At 42.0% G+C, this 19,263-nt stretch overlaps 1 protein-coding gene across 3 annotated transcripts in view; it reads left to right on the forward strand.

The window, feature by feature from the left end:
* The window catches only part of stpg1 (sperm-tail PG-rich repeat containing 1), a 99,719-nt gene that overhangs the window by 42,318 nt on the left and 38,138 nt on the right, over window positions 1-19,263 (forward strand). For 2 of the 3 annotated variants that reach the window (XM_072247240.1, XM_072247239.1), the window contains exons 5-8: window positions 718-897; window positions 4,679-4,790; window positions 6,418-6,598; window positions 10,335-10,525. In XM_072247240.1, the coding sequence (XP_072103341.1) occupies window positions 718-897; window positions 4,679-4,790; window positions 6,418-6,598; window positions 10,335-10,525 (664 nt within the window). Of the gene's footprint in view, window positions 1-717; window positions 898-4,678; window positions 4,791-6,417; window positions 6,599-10,334; window positions 10,526-19,263 lie in introns of those variants that run through there. The other variant, XM_072247242.1, reaches the window with a different exon arrangement.

Genomic DNA, 19,263 nt, shown 5'->3' on the forward strand with positions numbered 1-19,263 from the left:
TAGCAGGTGGCAAAAGGGAGAAACTCCCTGCCATAAACCTCCAAGCACCATCAACTTGCCGATGCCTTGGAAGCAGCCGACCACAGCCGACACTGAGTCCATCCATCCAAAAACTTCGAGCTTCCAACCAGCCTCTCCGATACAGCCTCCCGAGTGCCATCCTCTGCCGAGTGCCTTCGACCTCTCCCCGGCCGCTGAAACACGCAAAGCTGAGGATTTCGGGGCCTTTAGCTCCGGAGATTCCGGTTACCACACAGTAGCAGCGGCAGCGAAGCAGGCATTTCAGAAGTTTTCCAGATGTTTCTCCGTGCTCTCACATCTGTCTCCATCAAATCAGAATTGTGCACGGTCCCCTACTCGACAGATAACAGATATCATCACCGAAGTGGCCCCCCGCACTGCCGTCGCGCCGCCATCTTCTCCCCCCTTCCAGGAGGATTTTGAGAAGTTTTTTAATTAATCATTTTTATTTCTTTAAACTTATGTCATTGTTTCCATAGTTTCTAAATCTCGGTAATCATCAGAAACAGTGGAAAGGGGCCCTGATACCATAAGCTATTGTATACGATCAGGACCCCTCCAGATTTATCAGGAATGGGAGGATGTTACGGAAACTGCACAGATGAAGTGGGACATGAACTAACTTAGTGAAAGGAAGGGGGTTATGACTTAGGGTCCATCAACACACCTGTCTGTTGTTCTCTTGATCCTGCTTAGGTACCCCGTGAGCAACGGAAGAAATTTATTCATACCCCAGGAGCAAATGCATACAACATTCCTTCCACAATCCTGACAAAGGCAGACTATCACTTCGGGAACAGCAGCATGTTCCAGCCGCCTATTGCTATGAAGCTGGACAATGACAAAGACAGGACACCAGCTCCTAATGAATATAATGTGAGTTGTGAAGTTCAAAAAAGATGAGTACTTGGGTGGTATTTTGTTGTCCTAAGTTCAAATAAGATTCCGATTTATTTTTCAGATCACGTAAAGCAATCTGACAAATACAGTCCAAATGAAGGTGTAAAGTACTTTGCTGTTTGTTATGTAAATTTATTTTAATATCTTTTGCTGCACCTCAGGGCATTTGTGGGGAATTCATATAGTCATGAAGAACATGCAAACTCCACACTGACAGCATTCAGGGTCAGGATCAAACCCAGGAGTCCCGGAGCTGTGAGCTTTGAGGTTCAAGTCCATAGCCTCTTGAAGAGAGAATGGTGAAGAAGGTATCTGGCATGCTTAAGAAACTCAGCAGGTCAGGCTGCATCTACGGAAAAGAATAAGTAGTTGACGTTTTGGGCAGAGACCCTTCTTCAAGACACTTCACGAGTCCTGATGAAGGGTCTCGGCCTAAAACATCAACTGTTTACTCTATTCCATAGATGCTGCCTGACCTGCTGAGTTCCTCCAGCATTTTGTGGGTGTTGCCTTGGATCTCCAGCATCTGCAAATTTTCTCATGTATATGACATGCTTACCTCCAAAAATCAGGGGATAAAATATATTAAAAAAAAAGGACATTATGTTGCACTTTATCAAAACCCTAGATCTACCTCACCTGGACTATTGTGTGTAGTTCTGGTTTGTCACACTGTAGGAAGGCTGGAGTTGCTTTGGAGAGAGTGCAGAGGTGATTCAACAGGATGTTGCCTACATTGGAAGACTTTAGTAATGAAGCAAGATTGGATAGGTTAGGCTAGTTTTCCCTACAGCGAAGGAGGATGAGGTGTAACATGATGGAACTATATAAATTTTAAAGAGGCATTAATAGAGTTTATCCATTAATTATGTGCCGGGTTATGCGGGTGATCATGGCCTTGACTATGATTGTTCTCGGCAAAATTTTCTACACAAGTGGTTTGCCATTGTCTTCTTTTGGGTAGTGTCTTTACAGGACAGGTGACCCCAGCCATTATCAATACTCTTCAGAGAGGTCACACAAACAGGGCTTGTGATAAAGTTCAAAGTAAATTTATTGTCAAAGTACATATATGTCACCATATACAACCCTGAGATTCATTTTCTTGCGGGCATACTCAGCAAATCTGGTAGAATTTTAACTACAAAAGGATCAATGACAGATCAACCAGAGTGCAGAAGACAACAAACTGTGCAATTGCAAAAGAAGAAATGGAATTAATAAGTAAATAAGCAACGAACATCGAGAACATGAAATGAAGAATCCTTGAAAGTGAGTCTGTTGATTGTGGTAATGGAGTTGATGTTCGAAATCTGAGTCCACCATGCAGGATCCAGAAGCAGTAAGGCTTTATGATAAGAGGAATGAGTTTTTTTTTAAAATTAATATCTGAGGGGAGAGCTTTTTACGCAGAGTGATCGAAATCTGGAACTGAGAGGTAGTGGAATCAGGTACATTCACTACGCTGAAGAAACCTTTGTATCAGACTCTTGAATATGAAGCTAATGTGACCAGATGGGATTAATGCAGATCAGTATACAAATTCCAGCATGCTTGTGGTAAGCTGAAGGGCCTGTTTTTACACTGTTCAATTCTTTGACTCTACTATAGTCTGCCATTGCACAGTACTTGGAGGAAAGGCTTTTCAGCCCATCAGTGTAAGAACATTTTGCAATACCTTAGGCCTCATGCTAAAATATTGGCAATGTTGGGCCCTTGGGGGAAGAAGTATTCTTTGGTCCAATCTGCACAGCTTGTTTTATATGGCTCCCAACAGCCTAGGAATTTCTTATGCGTGGATTTCAACTTCCTTTTTGCTGCTTTATATCACTGTGGCTCATTAACATAAGGAATCTATATAGTATGCAAATGTACTTGAAACCTCAACAGTTATAAGCAGCCATGCTCACTGCAGGAAAATATTGTGGCAAGCATTTGGTCCATAATGACAGACGAGGAAGCTCATTAACTCAACAGCTGTTTTATTGTGATGAACACAAAACAGACCGGGCACCCTGGCCCAGCGACTGAACTCAAGCAGTCCTACACTGACAGGGGAGGCGACCATCACACACCCCGGTTACAGTCAGGGTGACCCACAAATACACAAGCAATTAACTGCATAACCCGAGCTAAAATGTAACAATAAACGAACTGGAACTTCCCACCATAGTCCCACAAAAGCATTTTAACACAAGAACAATAAATAGTATCGGTCATTAGAAATGCAGGGGCAGTCTGCCGACCGCGCCTCCACCTAGAACGTCACACTATCGATATTTTGTTCCATAACTATAGTAATAACACATTATCACACTATTCTAATCCGGAAAATAATCTATTTAGTACATTGTGATTGAGGGAAATTCCTTGCTTTTCTTGCGTGAGTTGACATAGAAGAAAAAGATCAAGTTTCAAAATACATTTATTATCAAAGTATGTATAAGTTATACAACCTTGAGATTTGTTTCCAGGTAGCCACAAAGCAAGAAACCCAAAAGAGCCCAATTAAAGAAAAATAAACAAATAAATAAAACCAACACCTGATGCGCAAGAGAAAGGGGAGATAAAACACAAATCATGCAAACAACATTCCAAACCAAATTGAGTCCTCAGATCCAAACGCTGGAGCATCCCAGAGTAGGCCCAAAGCCTCGGTATCAGTGCATTATTTTCGTGGCCACGGACCACAGCAGCCGGGGCAGTCTTCGTAGCCTCAGCCCCATGAAGAGAGGTGTCACCATCGTGGAGAGCGAGGAAAATCGGCTCTCGTCTCCGATCCTGACACTTGGTCTTTTCAATCAGCACTTAAGTTGTCCAAACAACCAATCGTACTTTGCACTAGGACCCGGGAGCCACTGCAACGAAATTCTCCAGTGCTCTGGGGAGAGCAGTGAACAACGTGGGAGAGCGAGCAAAATTGGCTTTCACCTCTGATCTGGGCAGGCGTTTAAATTGTCTGAACAGCGAATTGTACCTTGCATTAGATGCAAACTTGATTATTATTTTAATCATATAGTTTTCAGTGGAGTTCACTTGAGTGTATTACTTGCTCAAACAACCGTTTTGTTTCAAGTTATGTCTATAGATGTACCATGGAGAGCATTCTGACAGGTTTCATAACTGTCTGGTATGGGGCTGGGTGGAGGGGGCGGTGGGCTACTACACAGGACCGAAAGAAGCTGTCGAGGGTTGTAAATCTAGTCAGCTCCATCTTAGGTACTAGCCTACAAAGTACCCAGGACATCTTCAAGGAGCGGTGTCTCAGAAAGGCAGTGTCCATTATTAAGGACCTCCAGCATCCAGGGCATGCCCTTTTCTCACTGTTACCATCAGTTAGGAGGTACAGAAGCCTGAAGGCGCACAGTCAGCGATTCAGGAACAGCTTCTTCCCCTCTGCCATCCGATTCCTAAATGGACATTGAACCCTTGGACACTACCTCACTCTTTTTTTAATATATAGTATTTCTATTTTTTTACATGATTTTTAATCTATTCAATCTATGTTTACTGTAATTGATTTACTTATTTATTATTTTTTCTTCTATATTATGTATTGCGTTGAACTGTTGTTGCCAAGTTAAAAAAAATTGGTTAACTTAACAGCAGTAGTTCAATGCAACACATAATAACATGCCGATGATAATAGACCTGTTTCTGATTCTGTTCAACAGAAGGTGGAGAGGCCAGTGAGTGAGACAACATTCAATGTAGTGTTTTGTGTTGCAGGAATTCATGTGTATATCTCTTTCTCCAGATTTCCAAGGTATTTCTTGGGAAAGCAAACAATGTCTCTGCCGAATCAGCATTTTTATCAAGAACCAAGAGAGGGGCATTTCCACAAGGATTACTGCATGGACCCTCCCCATGTAAGTATGCACATTTTGTAACTTCAGGAGGAATAATCAAAAGTTAGTGGGTTTGTGCAATAATATAACAAGACTGCATTCCTCACTGAAGGGACCAGCTGAGCTATAGAAGAAGCTGAAATATGAACAACCTTAAACTGTGGTCTGATTTGCACATCATATTTTATTTCACTTTAGCTCCCAATATTTATTGTTGATAGTATTAAACATATCTTCTGTCACAAAGCAATAATAATTTCACATAACTCCATTTAAAAATTTATCAATCATTTTCCATTATTTCAGGTTTAATGGTTGGAGTTGTGAAGCTGTGGAAAGAAAAAGAACAAGTGACAAAAGATTTTAATCTCTTTTCCACTAAATCGGCCTGTTTACTGAAGTGCTTTGAACTTTTAACTCATAAAATAGTTTTCTGAAGTCAAATAATCAATGTTCATCTGTCCTGAAATGCTGGAGGAACTGAACAGGTCAGGCAACATCTATGGAGAAGAATAAAGAGTTGAAATTTTGGGCTGATATCCTTCAGTCCTGAAGAAGGGTCTCGGCCTGAAGCGTCGACTCTTTATGCTTTTCCATGGATACTGCCTGAATTACTGAGTTGCTCCAGCATTTTGTGTGCATTGTAGACTTTTGTGGGTTTGTGATTCATCTCCCTTGACTGCCTGAGTAAAGTCTGAATCTTCAGTAGTGGCATATAAGCAGTTTCTCTTTCCTTCCCTGCATTTATGTTTTTTTTAGATAAATATATGCCCAAACTTGCCAATAATTTGATCCAGCATGAAGAACTGTCAATTCATTTATGTCTATGTCATCTCTGCTGCTGGGTTGTTCATGCGTTGATCACAGCCATTAACCCATGTCGTTGCAAGATTGAATAGAAGAAAAGTCCAGGGAGATTAATGAACATTTGCCAGTGTTACCATCACAGTGGGCACTCGCTTGACTGGACCCACGTGCGGAAGAACGGAAGGTTTTCTCCGTCACGAGGGTACCTGGCACCGATTCAACCCAGGAGCGGCGGATGGCAGATTCCCCATGAAGAGACGGGAATAAGAGATTAGACATAGGAACAACAACAGAGCCCCGGAGGGACAACTGAGCAACGCTCTGAGACAATCCATTCTCTCCAAAACAATGACTCCACTGAGGCACTAAACGGGAGTCCTCTTCAAATAATCATAGATCGCGAGCAACCCGTGCCAGTCACAATTAACTGACTAGATTAATCAGAAAGCAAAGGGTTTTACGACTCTCGTTGAGACAACATTTAGTAACTACAGGTACTGGAGAACCCTCGAAGCCCAATGCTCAATGGTGAGGTGGTGAGGCCTTTAGGCTCATGGCAATTATTTTCTTTTATTTTTTGGAATGCTGATGACATTCCCAAAGATGTTTTCCCTTCCTGTGTGTAGGTAAGGCAGAATGCTTGTCAATCGGGGAAATCTTGTCACTGTTTGGCATAAGTTTCAAAGATATTAGACAATATAAATTTTCTAATTTTAACATAGTTTTCTGTATAACAAGGTTCTGTTATTGCAATTGTCATTGGGAAATAATTAGCAAAGGATATCTGTTTTTACATGCAGCACCACCAATTTTTTGCGTCAGCTTTTAAATTCTTTTCCAGGCCATTACAGAATCAACCACTCCCTGACCAAGGAGTCACCAAAGGCAATAGTTTCTGCTTTCAAATCCAAGACAGTGCGTCTGAAGTATCCAACTGACTCAACAAGCCCCGGACCAGCAACCTATCAACCTTACAAGTCAATGGCAGAAGACAAGGTTCAATTCACACGTTTGCATCCTTGGTATGGGTGGCTGACTCCATTTCAGTAGCTGCTTTTGAAATGAATATCAAAAAGGCAGACTTGTCTGTGAGGGGAAAACAATTGTGTGCAGATTCAGAATTTGCAGAAGGGGTGAAGGTTTTATCCTTTGTCCACGTTAGATATTTTAGGGTTAGGAGTTAGTGAACAAAGGCCTAGATGTAGCAAGACCTCCAAAGAGGACCACAACCTTGTCGTAGAGTTTAGAGGCCTGCATGCCTCAATGACCCAGGGATCTCTGTTGGCTGGAGTTAGGGCCTTGTTCTTTGGCTCACCCATGCCAAACAGATCAAAGGATAGAGGCTAGACTAAGGGTGATCCATTGGTCATCCAGGTTCGGGGGTTCAGCTCAGGGCAAATAACCCTGACTAGTCAAAAACAATTGTTACAGAAACAACAATGAAGAACCCTTATAAATTTATGTGCCAGGTATTGTCAGACAGAGATGGAGGACCTTCAATACTGCCCTAAACGCAAATGGCATAATGGACAGTAAGTAAGTAAGTCAGAAAGATGTAGCAAGAAAAAAGACACAGTGCAGATTTTGAGAACCAAAGCCATATTCACAATGGAATATGCATGATAGAGAAACTAAGACCATGTTTTCCCTCAAGTTTATTCTGGTTGAATTGAACTTCAACTTCATTTACTGGCCATTGTTCTATATACTTAGATTTCCAAATTGTCAAGAGAAACTAATGGTCTTTGTCTTGATTGTGACATGTGAGTTATGTTCCTACTTTAGAGTCACAGAGCCATAGAGCCCTAGAGCACAGAAACAGGCCCTTCAGCCCATTTAATCTGTGCTGAATTATTTTCCTGCCTAGTCCCATCGACCCACACGTGAATCAAAGCTCTCCATACCCCTCCCATCCAAGTACTTAGCAATCATCTCTTACATGTTGAAATTGAACCCACAATTTCCACCGGCAGTTCATTCCAAACTTGAACTACCCTCTGAGTGCAAAAGTCCCTGTCAGGTTCTCCTTAAATATTTCATCCTTCACCCTAAACCTATGATCTCTCGTTCAACCTCAGTAGAACCAGCTTGCTTGTACTTACCCTATCTATACCCCTCATAACTGTGTATCCCTCTGTCAAATCTCTCCGCATTTTCCTACATTCCAGCGGGGAACGTTCTAACCTATTCACCCTTTCATGTCTCCAGTCTTCATGTCTGTTTTCTCTAAGTATGGACAATGCAGCGTGAATCCTGTTGTTAGCCAAAATTGATTTCATGTAGTCATGCAGTAACTGGATGGTACATGATGTGTAAAGCAAAACATTAAAATTAAAGATTTGTTTTATTTGTCACATGTACATCAAAGCATACGGTGAAATGCGTCATTTGCATCAAATCAGATCAGTGAGGATTGTGCTGGAAAACCCAACAAATTTCATCAGGCTTCTGCTGCCAACATAGCATATCCAAAATTTGCTAACCCTAACCATACATCTTTGGAATGCGGGAGGAAACCAGGACACCTAGAGGAAACCCACACGGGCACAAGGAGTGCATACAAACTCCTTACAGACAGCAGCAGGAATTTCACCCCGATCTAAGGAGGGAGGAGAAGATGGCGGCACGACGCAATGCGCATGGCCATTCCGAATGAATATCAATATGTGTAACTAGGGGCCATGCATCAATCCAGATTTGATGGGGGACAGCCGTGAAAGCGCAAAGGAACATCTGGAGTAATTTCTGAAATGCCTGCTTCGCTGCAGCTGCTACTGTGCGATCAAGAATCTCCTGAGACGTAGGCCCCAAATCCTCGGCTTTGCGTATCGCCTGTTGCCGGGGCCGGGGTCGAAACGCTCGGCCGTGATGGTGCTCGGTGCATCGGTGTCGGGAGATGGTCGGAGGCTCAGAGTTTTTTGGACAGACTCGGAGTCAGACTGTGCTTGGATGCTTCCGGGATGCTGCATCGGCAAGTTGGCAGCGCTGGAGGTTTACCGTCTGCGTGAGATGATGGGACTTTGAGAGACTCTGAGACCTTTACTGTGCCATGGTCTGTTCTTATGAAATTATGGTATTGCTTTGCACTGTTGTAACTATATGTTATAATTATGTGGTTTTTGTTAGTTTTTAAGTTGGTTTGTCATGTGTTTTTCATGATATCGTTCTAGAAAAACATTTTTATCATTTCTTGATGCAAGCATTATTAAATGACAATAAAAGGGGACTGCGTGTCCTCATAATGATAATCATATAATAATAATAATCTTTTAATAGCTTTACACTAACCACTACACTACCATGTCGCTAAACGTACAGTGCAATGTGTGAGAACCTAAACCAATTGGACGTGGCAGAATATGAGTAAGCAGCCATCAAAAATATTCACAGTTCAGTGAATAAGTATATTTGGCATTGTTAACTCTCAGCCATTCACTTCTGCTTGACATTCCGAGACCAGCTATATTTTAAAAATAAAATGCAACCATCTGTCTGCTTTAAAGTAATATTTTTAAAAATGTGTTAAGCCCTTGATCGTTTTTATAAATGTCACTTGTAGCCGTGAAGAATTGCTAGAAACCTGCAGGCAGCCAGGGAGGAACAGATGGAATGGGGGTGGAAGGGGAATAGTTGGGGAAGGGTTGGGCAAGGGAAAAACACCAAATGGTTTGTTAAGGAGGTACCATTTTGTCTGGGATTCCACTGGTGGGGTCTTCTACTTTCCTTCAACACAGCAATAAACATTAGCATCAGCGCCACAGTGTGGTATACCAGCTGCACAGCTGCTGAGCGACAAGACCTGCATCGCGTGGTGAAGGCGGCCCAGCGAATTGTCAGGATGGGCTCCCAGGACTGGACACCATCTACTCCAGCAGACTCAGGAGGAAAGCAATCAGCTGGACCAGAGACACCACACACCCCGGCCACTCCCTGTCTGACCCACTGCCGTCCAGCAAAAGGTTCAGGACACTAAAAGCCAGAACAAATAGACTGAGGAACAGCCTCTATCCCAGAGCTGTGGCCTCCATCACACCACTCCCACAGAACAATGAATGAAACTGTGAGCACACACAAGGACTCAAATACTTGCACTAACAGCACTTTGAGCATTACTGTGATATTCTGGTGGTGCTGAAACTTATTTTTTGTTACTTATCTATTTAAGACTGTTTTTCTATTACTGTCTTGTTTTTATCTACCGCTTTATTTACTCGCCTGAGAGGAAGCCAAACAGAGTTTCATTGTACCTATGTATAATGACAATAAAGATCATTCAATTCAATTCAATTCCATACCTGGCACCCTGAAGATGCTAAAACCAAACGACCCCAAAAATGGTGGAAGCCCTGTTGCAGGTAGATGTTCTGTACCTCAGAAACAATAGGACTGCTAGAGTTAAAAGATAAGCATCAGGATACTTACTCACAGAATCTTTTGAAACAGGATACAGCTTGAAACTTGATGGGAAATGAACCATAAATGATAACAAACAATCAGAATGAAATTTTTCTCATCTCTGAAACTCCAGGAAATGGTGATGCCGATTTTAGACACCCTAGCCAGGAGAATGACATAGCCAAGAAACAAAATAGTTCAGATTGAGTGCAAGACCGATAACAAATTAAAATGAGTTGTGGTCACCCTCACAAGTCTCCGAGTTTAATTTACAATTATTGTAACATGGGCTTATTATAATTTGATAAAATGTTTGTTATTTCTTATGTTGTTTTGTTGCCTTACAATTTTCTTTTTCTCCAGGAAGAAGCATTACATGTGCATTTCAGCTCCTCCTTTCCCAGTCCGCAGAAACCCAACACCTCCAGGACCCGGCTATTATGATGTGGTCGATTTTCACGGTCCACCAAAACGCTACATGACTGGTGCAGTGTTTGTGTCCAACACTAGTCGTTGGACTGGAAACGTCCATGTCAAAGATGGTCCAGGACCAGGTAGGAAGCTCTAGCAGTTGTAAGATAAGGAAAAAAAAAGAGCAATGCTGTACTATTAAAATAATTGGTGTTTGTTATTGTTTCAGGGACACTCAGTGTCCACATTCTTAGGTACCTCCTGTATCTAATTTCATGGCCATTGAGTGCATGTTCATGGTCTTCTGCTGCTGTAGCCTATCCACTTCAAGGTTCAACAAGCTGTGTGTTCAGAGATGCTCTTCTGCACACCAATATTGTATTGTGTGGTTATTTGAGTTACTGTCACCTTCCTGTCAGCTTGAACCAGTCTGGCCATTCTCCTCTGACCTCTTTTATTTTAACAAGACACTTTAATCCACAGAACTGCTTCTCACTGGATATTTTTTTAACATTTTCGCACCTTTCTCTGTAAACTCCAGGGAATGTTATGAGTGAAATCCCAGGAGATCAGCAATTTCTGAAATACTCAAACCACCCTGTCTGGCACCAACGATCATTCCACGATCAATGCCACTAAGGTCAAATTTCTTCCCCATTCTGATGTTCGGTTTGAATAACAACTGAACCTCTTGATTAGGTCTGCATGCTTTTATGCATTGAGTTGCTGCCAAATGATTGGCTGATTAGATATTTACATTTACAAGCATGCGTCAAGGTGTACCTAATAAAGTGGCCACTGAGTGTATATTGATCACATCTGACTTCACATGCTTTATTGTGGTAGGACCATGCAGCACTAAGCTCTACAAACAGCTACCATCAGGAATCATTTTTCTATCCCTCGATCAGGGCGAGCACACACTAACATTTTTTTAACATTATTTAGCAGGAGGGGACTTTCAGATCGTTGTGTCTGTTTCGCCATTCAATAAGATGACGGCTGATCATTTATTTCAATGTCATTTTCCAACATTTACACTGGACATTTTTATTAACTTGAAATTTAAAACACTATCAGCTTCTATCCTGAATATACTCAGCAATCAAACCTCCAGAACCCTCCTGGAGAAAGTTTAAAAGGTTACTACCTTAAAGGGCTGAAAGGCACCAACCTCATCAGCATCCAGGCCATCTTCAAGTAGCGGTGCCTTAAAAGGGCAGCGTCCATCATTAAGGACCCCCACCACCAAGGACATGCTCTCTTCTCATTGCTACCATTAGGGAGGAGGTATAGAATCCTGAAGGCACACACTCAATGATTCAGGAACAGCTTCTTCCCTGCTGCCGTCCAATTTCTGAATGAACATTGAACCCTTGATTTCCAGAACTAATTGCAGCGTCAAATGATGCCCTCAAGATAAATCAATTGAACAATAATTGGGATGTGATCTATCATGGGCACTAGCCTCCACAGTATTCAGGTCATCTGAAAGGAGCAATGCCTCAGAAAGGCGGCATCCATCATTAAGAACCTCCACCACCCAGGACATGCCCTCTTCTCATCGCTATAATCAGAAAGCAGGTACAGAAGTCTGAAGGCACTCACTCGATGATTCAGGAATAGCTTCTTCCCTGCTGCCATCAGATTTCTGAATGGACATTGAATCCATAAACACTACCTCACTATTTTTTTATGTCTATTTTTTACTAAGTTTTTTTTGTATGTACATATACTCACTGTAATTTACAATTTTTATTATTATATATTGCAATGGACTGCTGCCATAAAGACAACAAGTTTCACGACATGTGCCACTGATATAAAAGCTGATTCTGATTCACAATCCCCTGGTGATAGAATATCTTCTTTGTATGGAAAGGAAGTTTTGTGTGCCACTCTGTTAGAAGTCATCAAGTATTCCCATTTAGGACTGCTACAACTGAAATCCGCAGTCACTGCCTATAGGTACTTCTGTAAGCAGCATTGTCTTAAGATGTTTGAAAGATCTATCAATACTCAAAATCAACAGACCCCAGACTGTAGACTCGGGTGATAAATGCAGATCCCCTTTAAGAAAAAGAAGGTGCGGAAGGTGAGCACATCTGCAGATACAATTGAAACACAGAGGCCTTAGACACAACTCCTGACTATCCTGCTGGCAAATGTACAGTCTCTGGAAAATAAAATTGAAGACCTCAGAGCTAAAGCTAGATTGCAGTATCAGAGAGACATCAGGGACTGCAGTGTACATGGCTTCACGGAAGCATGGCTCACTGCTGCCAATCTGGGCACAGCACTGCAGCCCAATGGCTCAAAATTTGCTATTACACAACTATTGTTTGCTGAATTTCAGATGATAATGACGAGACATGCAGGAGTGAGCTAGATCAGCTGGTTGAGTGGTAGCACAATAATAACCTTGCACTCAACGTCAGTTGGACCGAGGAATTAATTGTGGACTTCAGGAAGGGGAAGTTGAGAAAACACACACCAATCCTCAATGAGGGATCAGCAGTGAAAAGGGTGAGCAGTTTCAAGTTCCTGGGTGTCAACATCTCTGAAGGTCTATCCTAGGCCCAACATATTGGCACAATTACAAAGAAGGCACAACAGAGACGGTATTTCATTAGGATTTTGAAGAGACTTGGTATGTCCACCAAAGGCATAGAAATTTCTGCAGATGTACCTTGGAGAGCATTCTAACTGGCTGCATCAGTGTCTGGCGTGGAGGTGCCACTGCACAAGTTCGGAAATAGCTGCAGAAAGTTGTAAGTTAAGCCAGCTCCATCATGGGCACTATCCTCCTTAGCATCTAGGACACCTTCAAAAGGTGATGCCTCAAAAAGGTGGCATCCATCATTCAGTATCCCCATCACCTCTTCTCCTTGCTCCCATCAAGAAAGGGAATCCAGGAACCTGAAGACATACACTCAATGTTTCAAGGACGGCTTCTTCCCCTCTGCCATCAGGTTTCTGAATGGTCAATGAATGCATGAACACTACCTCAATACATTTTGCACTATTTATTTAATTTATATACTGTATATATGTTTATTATTGCAATTTATAGATTTTTTATGATTCTGTATTACCATATACTGCTACTGCAACAAATTTCATGACATGTGCAGTTGATATTAATCCCGATTCTGATTCTGCTGGTACAAGTGGAGGGGGAGAGAGGGAGGGTCGATGCTTCTACTACTGTTTGTGTGACAGAAGGAATGGTGCTTCTGGGCATTGATGGTTTTATCTTTCATTCTATGAGGTTTCTTGTTTCTTGGATGTCTGTGAAGAGTAAGAATTTCAGGTTGTATACTTTATACATTCTCTGATATTAAAACTAATCTTTGAACACCTTTCAGAATCCAACCATTTAAAATTACTCTATATTTTCACCATGGTGGTTGATTTCACATCATTTTGCATCTTTCTTTCAGTTAGTATGATTACTTTTGAAGACTTTTCACGTCCTTTGCAAAGTGTTTTTCCCTAATTCCCTGTTTATTTTGTGGTTCTTCCATTGCAACCAGCACCAGCCATTTAAGGGTGCTAATCACCAGGCATCACTGTGCTACATCTAACTCCCATTAGATCCCTGGGATGTCATAAGTGAACTGCTTGCAGTAAAAGCTTAGATACTTGCACAAACATTTGTCACTCCCCCCTTTATCTTCCTGGCTGTCAGCCTTACAAGATGCTTTTACCGGTTGTGTTGGATCCTCAGAAAAGGACTACTTCCATAAGCAAAGTTGCAGGAAGAGGATGAGAGGTCTCTCAACTCCTCCACCACCAACCCAGCAGCTCCCTCAACCCTTCCCCCTCCCCACCACAACTCCATTCCTTTGCTTATTGATCTGTCACCGTCCGAAGGACTGCAAAGTAGAGAGACCAAGGGCTGATCAAAAGAGAGATAATGCTGCTTCAGGTTCCGGCAACTTGCCTAATATCTCAGCTCAGCCATTGCACAATGTGATGCATCTGCAAACTGTATACCAGCTCTGCTTTGCAAACAAAATGCAAGCACTAAATATTTATCATCCTTTTTTTGTTTTCCATCATTGATGCATGAAGATACTTCCTTTGAATGTTGCCAGCTCATAAGTAACTATGGGTCTTTGGAACCATGCTGAGGAAACAGTTTGTTCTGTTTTAAAACCACCTTGAAAGTAGTTTGCACCTTGGAAGGATTTTGGATTAGCTTCCTTGTTGAGGATAGGCTGGGTTCGGAACTGGTTTGGAGAGTGTGGTGAGGGCGATGGGGTGGAACAGTGGAGGTGAGTTCACTATTGACAATGGACGAGTAGCTAGCAGCAGTGTTTTTGCGCTTGTTCTACACAGATTGAAACGTTCTTTATCCTTGTGTCTCTTCTTTCTCTTCCTCCTTGACGTTTAACTTTTCTGTTCCGGTAAATTTAAAAATTACTCCCTAAAACTGATGATTCAAATATTTTAAAGTGGAACTTTGACTCTGTCAATGGGACTGGCACTGAGAAATTAAACACTGTAACGGTTGAGTGTTCTTTCTCCACCTGGCTTTGGATTATGAACAAGTCCATATATAGAGTATAACACATTGTCCCCTCAACAAGATCAATGCAACAAATTGTAAGTGGATAATGCCCATGGTCTGGCATTTGCTCCACTCACTAACAATGGCAACCAGCTTGAAAATCAATCCATTTATTACTGCTGTTTGTTCACTTTTTTGTTAACCAGGTGTCACACCATGTTATCATCTCCCCAATCCTATCACCGCAGTTGTCCTTCAAATGTATCTTATGTGTGCAGCTTGGTGAATTTTGTCTGAAGTCTAAAAATAATACATCTACCGATTTTCTACATCTATCTTGCTACCCCAGGGGTTTCTGTTTTCCGTTGAACCTGTTCACTCTGCCTGATCATATTAAGAAGCTGTGAATGCTTAACTCTGATGCGGAACTATGTGTTTCTGCAGTGTGCGTGTAAAAGACAGGATAAGAATAAAATGGCAAAGAAAGAGAGAGAGAAAAGTGATTCCAAGTTTACAAACAATTAATTCAGTGCCACTTGAGCATATCAGCACCAAATCGAGGATTTTTTTTCGAGTTAGTTTCTTGCAGTTTGCTGTATTATTGAGGAAATCGGCCTCGAGATCTGTTATGGTTCAGAAGAGTTAATGTTTCCAACCTTTTACTGGATTGTGTAATGTTGTTAAATCAGAACCACTAGTCTCCTTTCTCTATTGCAGACTGATTCCGATTTTCGTCAATATAACCTTAGCACTGCGACATTTTTCTTCTCATTTTGAGAAGTGCAGATGCTGAAGACTGAAGTCACGAGGTTAATTATTTTAGCAAATTCATTTTTTTCTACACAAAAGAAAATTAAGGTCCAAGTAGATGTCCAGTGCCTCACTGAGACAAATCTCTGGTCTCTAGTCATAGAGTCATAAAGTCACAGAGTCATAGAAAAGTAAAGTGCAGAAACAGGCCCTTTGGCCCATCTAGTCCATGCCAAAACCATTTAAACTGCCTACTTCTATCGACCTACTCCTGGACCATAGCCCTCCATACCCCTCCATGTACCTATCTAAAACTTCTCTTAAATCTTGAAATCGAGTTCGCATGCACTGCTTGTGCTGACAGCTCATTCCACACTCTCACGACTCCTGAGTGAAGAAGCTTCCCCCCCAACTTCCCCTTAAGTTTTCCACTTTCACCCTTAACCCATGACCTCTGGTTGTTGTCCCACCGAAACTCAGAGGAAATAGCCAGCTTACATTTACCCTATCGGTGGCAAAAACAGGAAAACAGATTATTATCTGAATGGTGGCCGATTAGGAAAAGGGGAGGTGCAACGAGACCTGGGTGTCATTATACACCAGTCATTGAAAGTGGGCATGCAGGTACAGCAGGCGGTGAAAAAGGCAAATGGTATGCTGGCATTCATAGCAAGAGGATTCGAGTACAGGAGCAGGGAGGTACTACTGCAGTTATACAAGCCCTTGGTGAGACCACACCTGGAGTATTGTGTGCAGTTTTGGTCCCCTAGTCTGAGGAAAGACATTCTTGCCATAGAGAGAGTGCAAAGAAGGTTCACCAGGTTGATTCCTGGGATGGCAGGACTTTATATGATGAAAGGCTGGATCGACTAGGCTTATACTCGTTGGAATTTAGAAGATTGAGGGACGATCTTATCGAAATGTATAAAACCCTAAAGGGATTGGACAGGCTAGATGCAGGAAGATTGTTCCCGATGTTGGGGAAGTCCAGAACAAGGGGTCACAGTTTGAGGATAAAGGGGAAGCCTTTTAGGACCGAGATGAGGAAAAACTTCTTCACACAAGGAGTGGTGAATCTGTGGAATTCTCTGCCACAGGAAACAGTTGAGGCCAGTTCATTGGCTATATTTAAGAGAGAGTTAGATATGGCCCTTGTGACTAAAGGGATCGGGGGTATGGAGAGAAGGCAGGTACAGGGTTCTGAGTTGGATGATCAGCCATGATCATACTGAATGGTGGTGCAGGCTCGAAGGGCCGATTGGCCTACTCCTGCACCTATTTTCTATGTTTCTATGTTTCTATACTCCTCATAGTTTTGTATACCTCCACCAAGTCTCCCCTCAATCGTCCATGTTCCAAGGAATAAAGTCCTGTTTGGACCTGGACCTGTTCAATCTTTCCATATAACTCAGGTCCTCCAGACCTGGCAACCCATCCTTGTAAATTTTCTCTGTACTCTTTTAACCTTATTTACATCTTTCTTGTAGGTAGGTAACTAAAACTGCACGTTACTCCAACTTAGGCCTCACCAATGTCTTATACAATTTCAACATAACTTCCCATCTTCTGTATTCAATGATTGATTTATGAAGGCCAATATGCCAAAAGCTTTTTAATGAACCTTTCTGACTGTGACACCACTTTCAATGAATTATGGGCTTGTATTCCCAGATCCCTTTGTTCTACATCACTCCTGAGTGCCCGACCGTTCACTGCGTAAGACCTACCCTGGTTGGTCCTCCCGAAGTGCAACGTCTCGCGCTTGTCTGCATTAAATTCCATCTGCCATTTTTCAGCCCGTTCTTGCTGATGCAGATCCCTCTGCAAGCCATGATAGCCTTCCGTGCTGTCCACTACGCCCCCAATCTTGGTGTCATCCACAAATTTGCTGATCCTGTTAACCACATTGTCATCCAGATCATTGATATTGATGACAAACAACAATGAACCCATCACCAATCCCTGTGGCACACCACTAATCACAGGACTCCAGTGAGAGAGGCGACCATCTCTTACCACTCTCTGGCTTCTCCCACAAAGCCAATGTCTAATCCAATTTACTACTTCATCTTGAATGCCGAGCGACTGAACCTGTCTGACCAACCACCCATGCTGGACCTTGTCAACTGCCTTGGTAAAGTCCATGTAGACAACATCTACTGCATTGCCTTCATGAACTCTCCTGCCAACTGCCACCAAATACTCTATAAGATTGGTAAGATAGAACCATAGAACATTACAGCACAGAAACAGGCCTTTTGGCCTTTCTTGGCTGTGCCGAACCATTTTTCTGCTTCGTCCCACTGACCTGCACCTGGACCATATCTCTCCATACACCTCTCATCCGTGTACCTGTCCAAGTTTTTAAATGTTAAAAGTGAGCCCGCATTTACCACTTCATCTGGCAGCTCATTCCACACTCCCACCACTCTCTGTGTGAAGAAGCCCCCGCTAATGTTCCCTTTAAACTTTTCCCCCTTCACCCTTAACCCATGTCCTCTGATTTTTTTTTTCTCCCTCAGCCTCAGTGGAAAAAGCCTGCTTGCATTCACTCTATCTATACTCATCATAATTTTATATACCTCTATCAAATCTCCCCTCATTCTGCTACGCTCCAGGGAATAAAGTCCTAACCTATTCAACCTTTCTCTGTAACTCAGTTTCTCAAGTCCCAGCAACTAACCAGATACTTAAATATCTGGTCACTTAGAATACCTTCTAATAACTTTCCCACTACTCATGTCAGGCTCACCAGCCTATAATTTCCTGGTTTATGGTTAGAGAATTTCTTACACTTGCCAGATCCTTTCTGATACCATCAAAATTGGCCTTTCTCCAATCTAGAATCTCGATGCATGGACTAGACCAATCTTTTTGCATATTTACTTTGAAACTAATGGCATTGTGGTCACTAGATGCAAAGTGTTTCCCTACACAAACTTTTGTCTTCTGCCCTGTCATATTCCCTAAAAACAGATCCAGTATCGCAAACTCTCTTATTGGGACTTCTGTGTACGGATTAAGAAAACTTTCTTGAACACGTTTGATAATTCTATCCAACCTACAGTAATTTTACAGTAATTGTTATATAATGTTCTATAGAATTATAATAATTAACATAATTCTAGTGAACATTACATAAAGTTATTATAGCCAAAAAGCAGAAAACTACAGATGTTAGAAGTACAAAGTAAGAACAAAAAAATGATGGAAATACTCAGTTAGGCAGGCAGTGTCTGTGGAGGAATTAACAGAGAAGGGTATACAATGCTCAAAGTACATTTATTATCAATGTATATATACTACATACAACCTTGAGATTTGTCATCTTGCAGGTAGCCATGAAAGAAAAAAGCACAATAAAACCCATTAAAAATGCTCACACGCGCGCACACACACACACACGCGCGCACACACACACACACACACACACACACGCGTGACAAAGGCCACCAAACACTCAATATGTGAAAATGTGTGGAGTGGAGAGAACAAAAGGAATGCCTGTGATAGGATGGAGGCCAAGAGTAGCAGAGCTACCTGAGAAAAAGTGATGGAGACTTGCTTGTTAATAGATCTGCCCAGACCATGTGTAATTAGGAGATAAATAGGAGC

Source organism: Mobula birostris, chromosome 30 (assembly GCF_030028105.1).
Source record: "Mobula birostris isolate sMobBir1 chromosome 30, sMobBir1.hap1, whole genome shotgun sequence".
Classification (NCBI taxonomy): Eukaryota; Metazoa; Chordata; class Chondrichthyes; order Myliobatiformes; family Myliobatidae; genus Mobula; species Mobula birostris.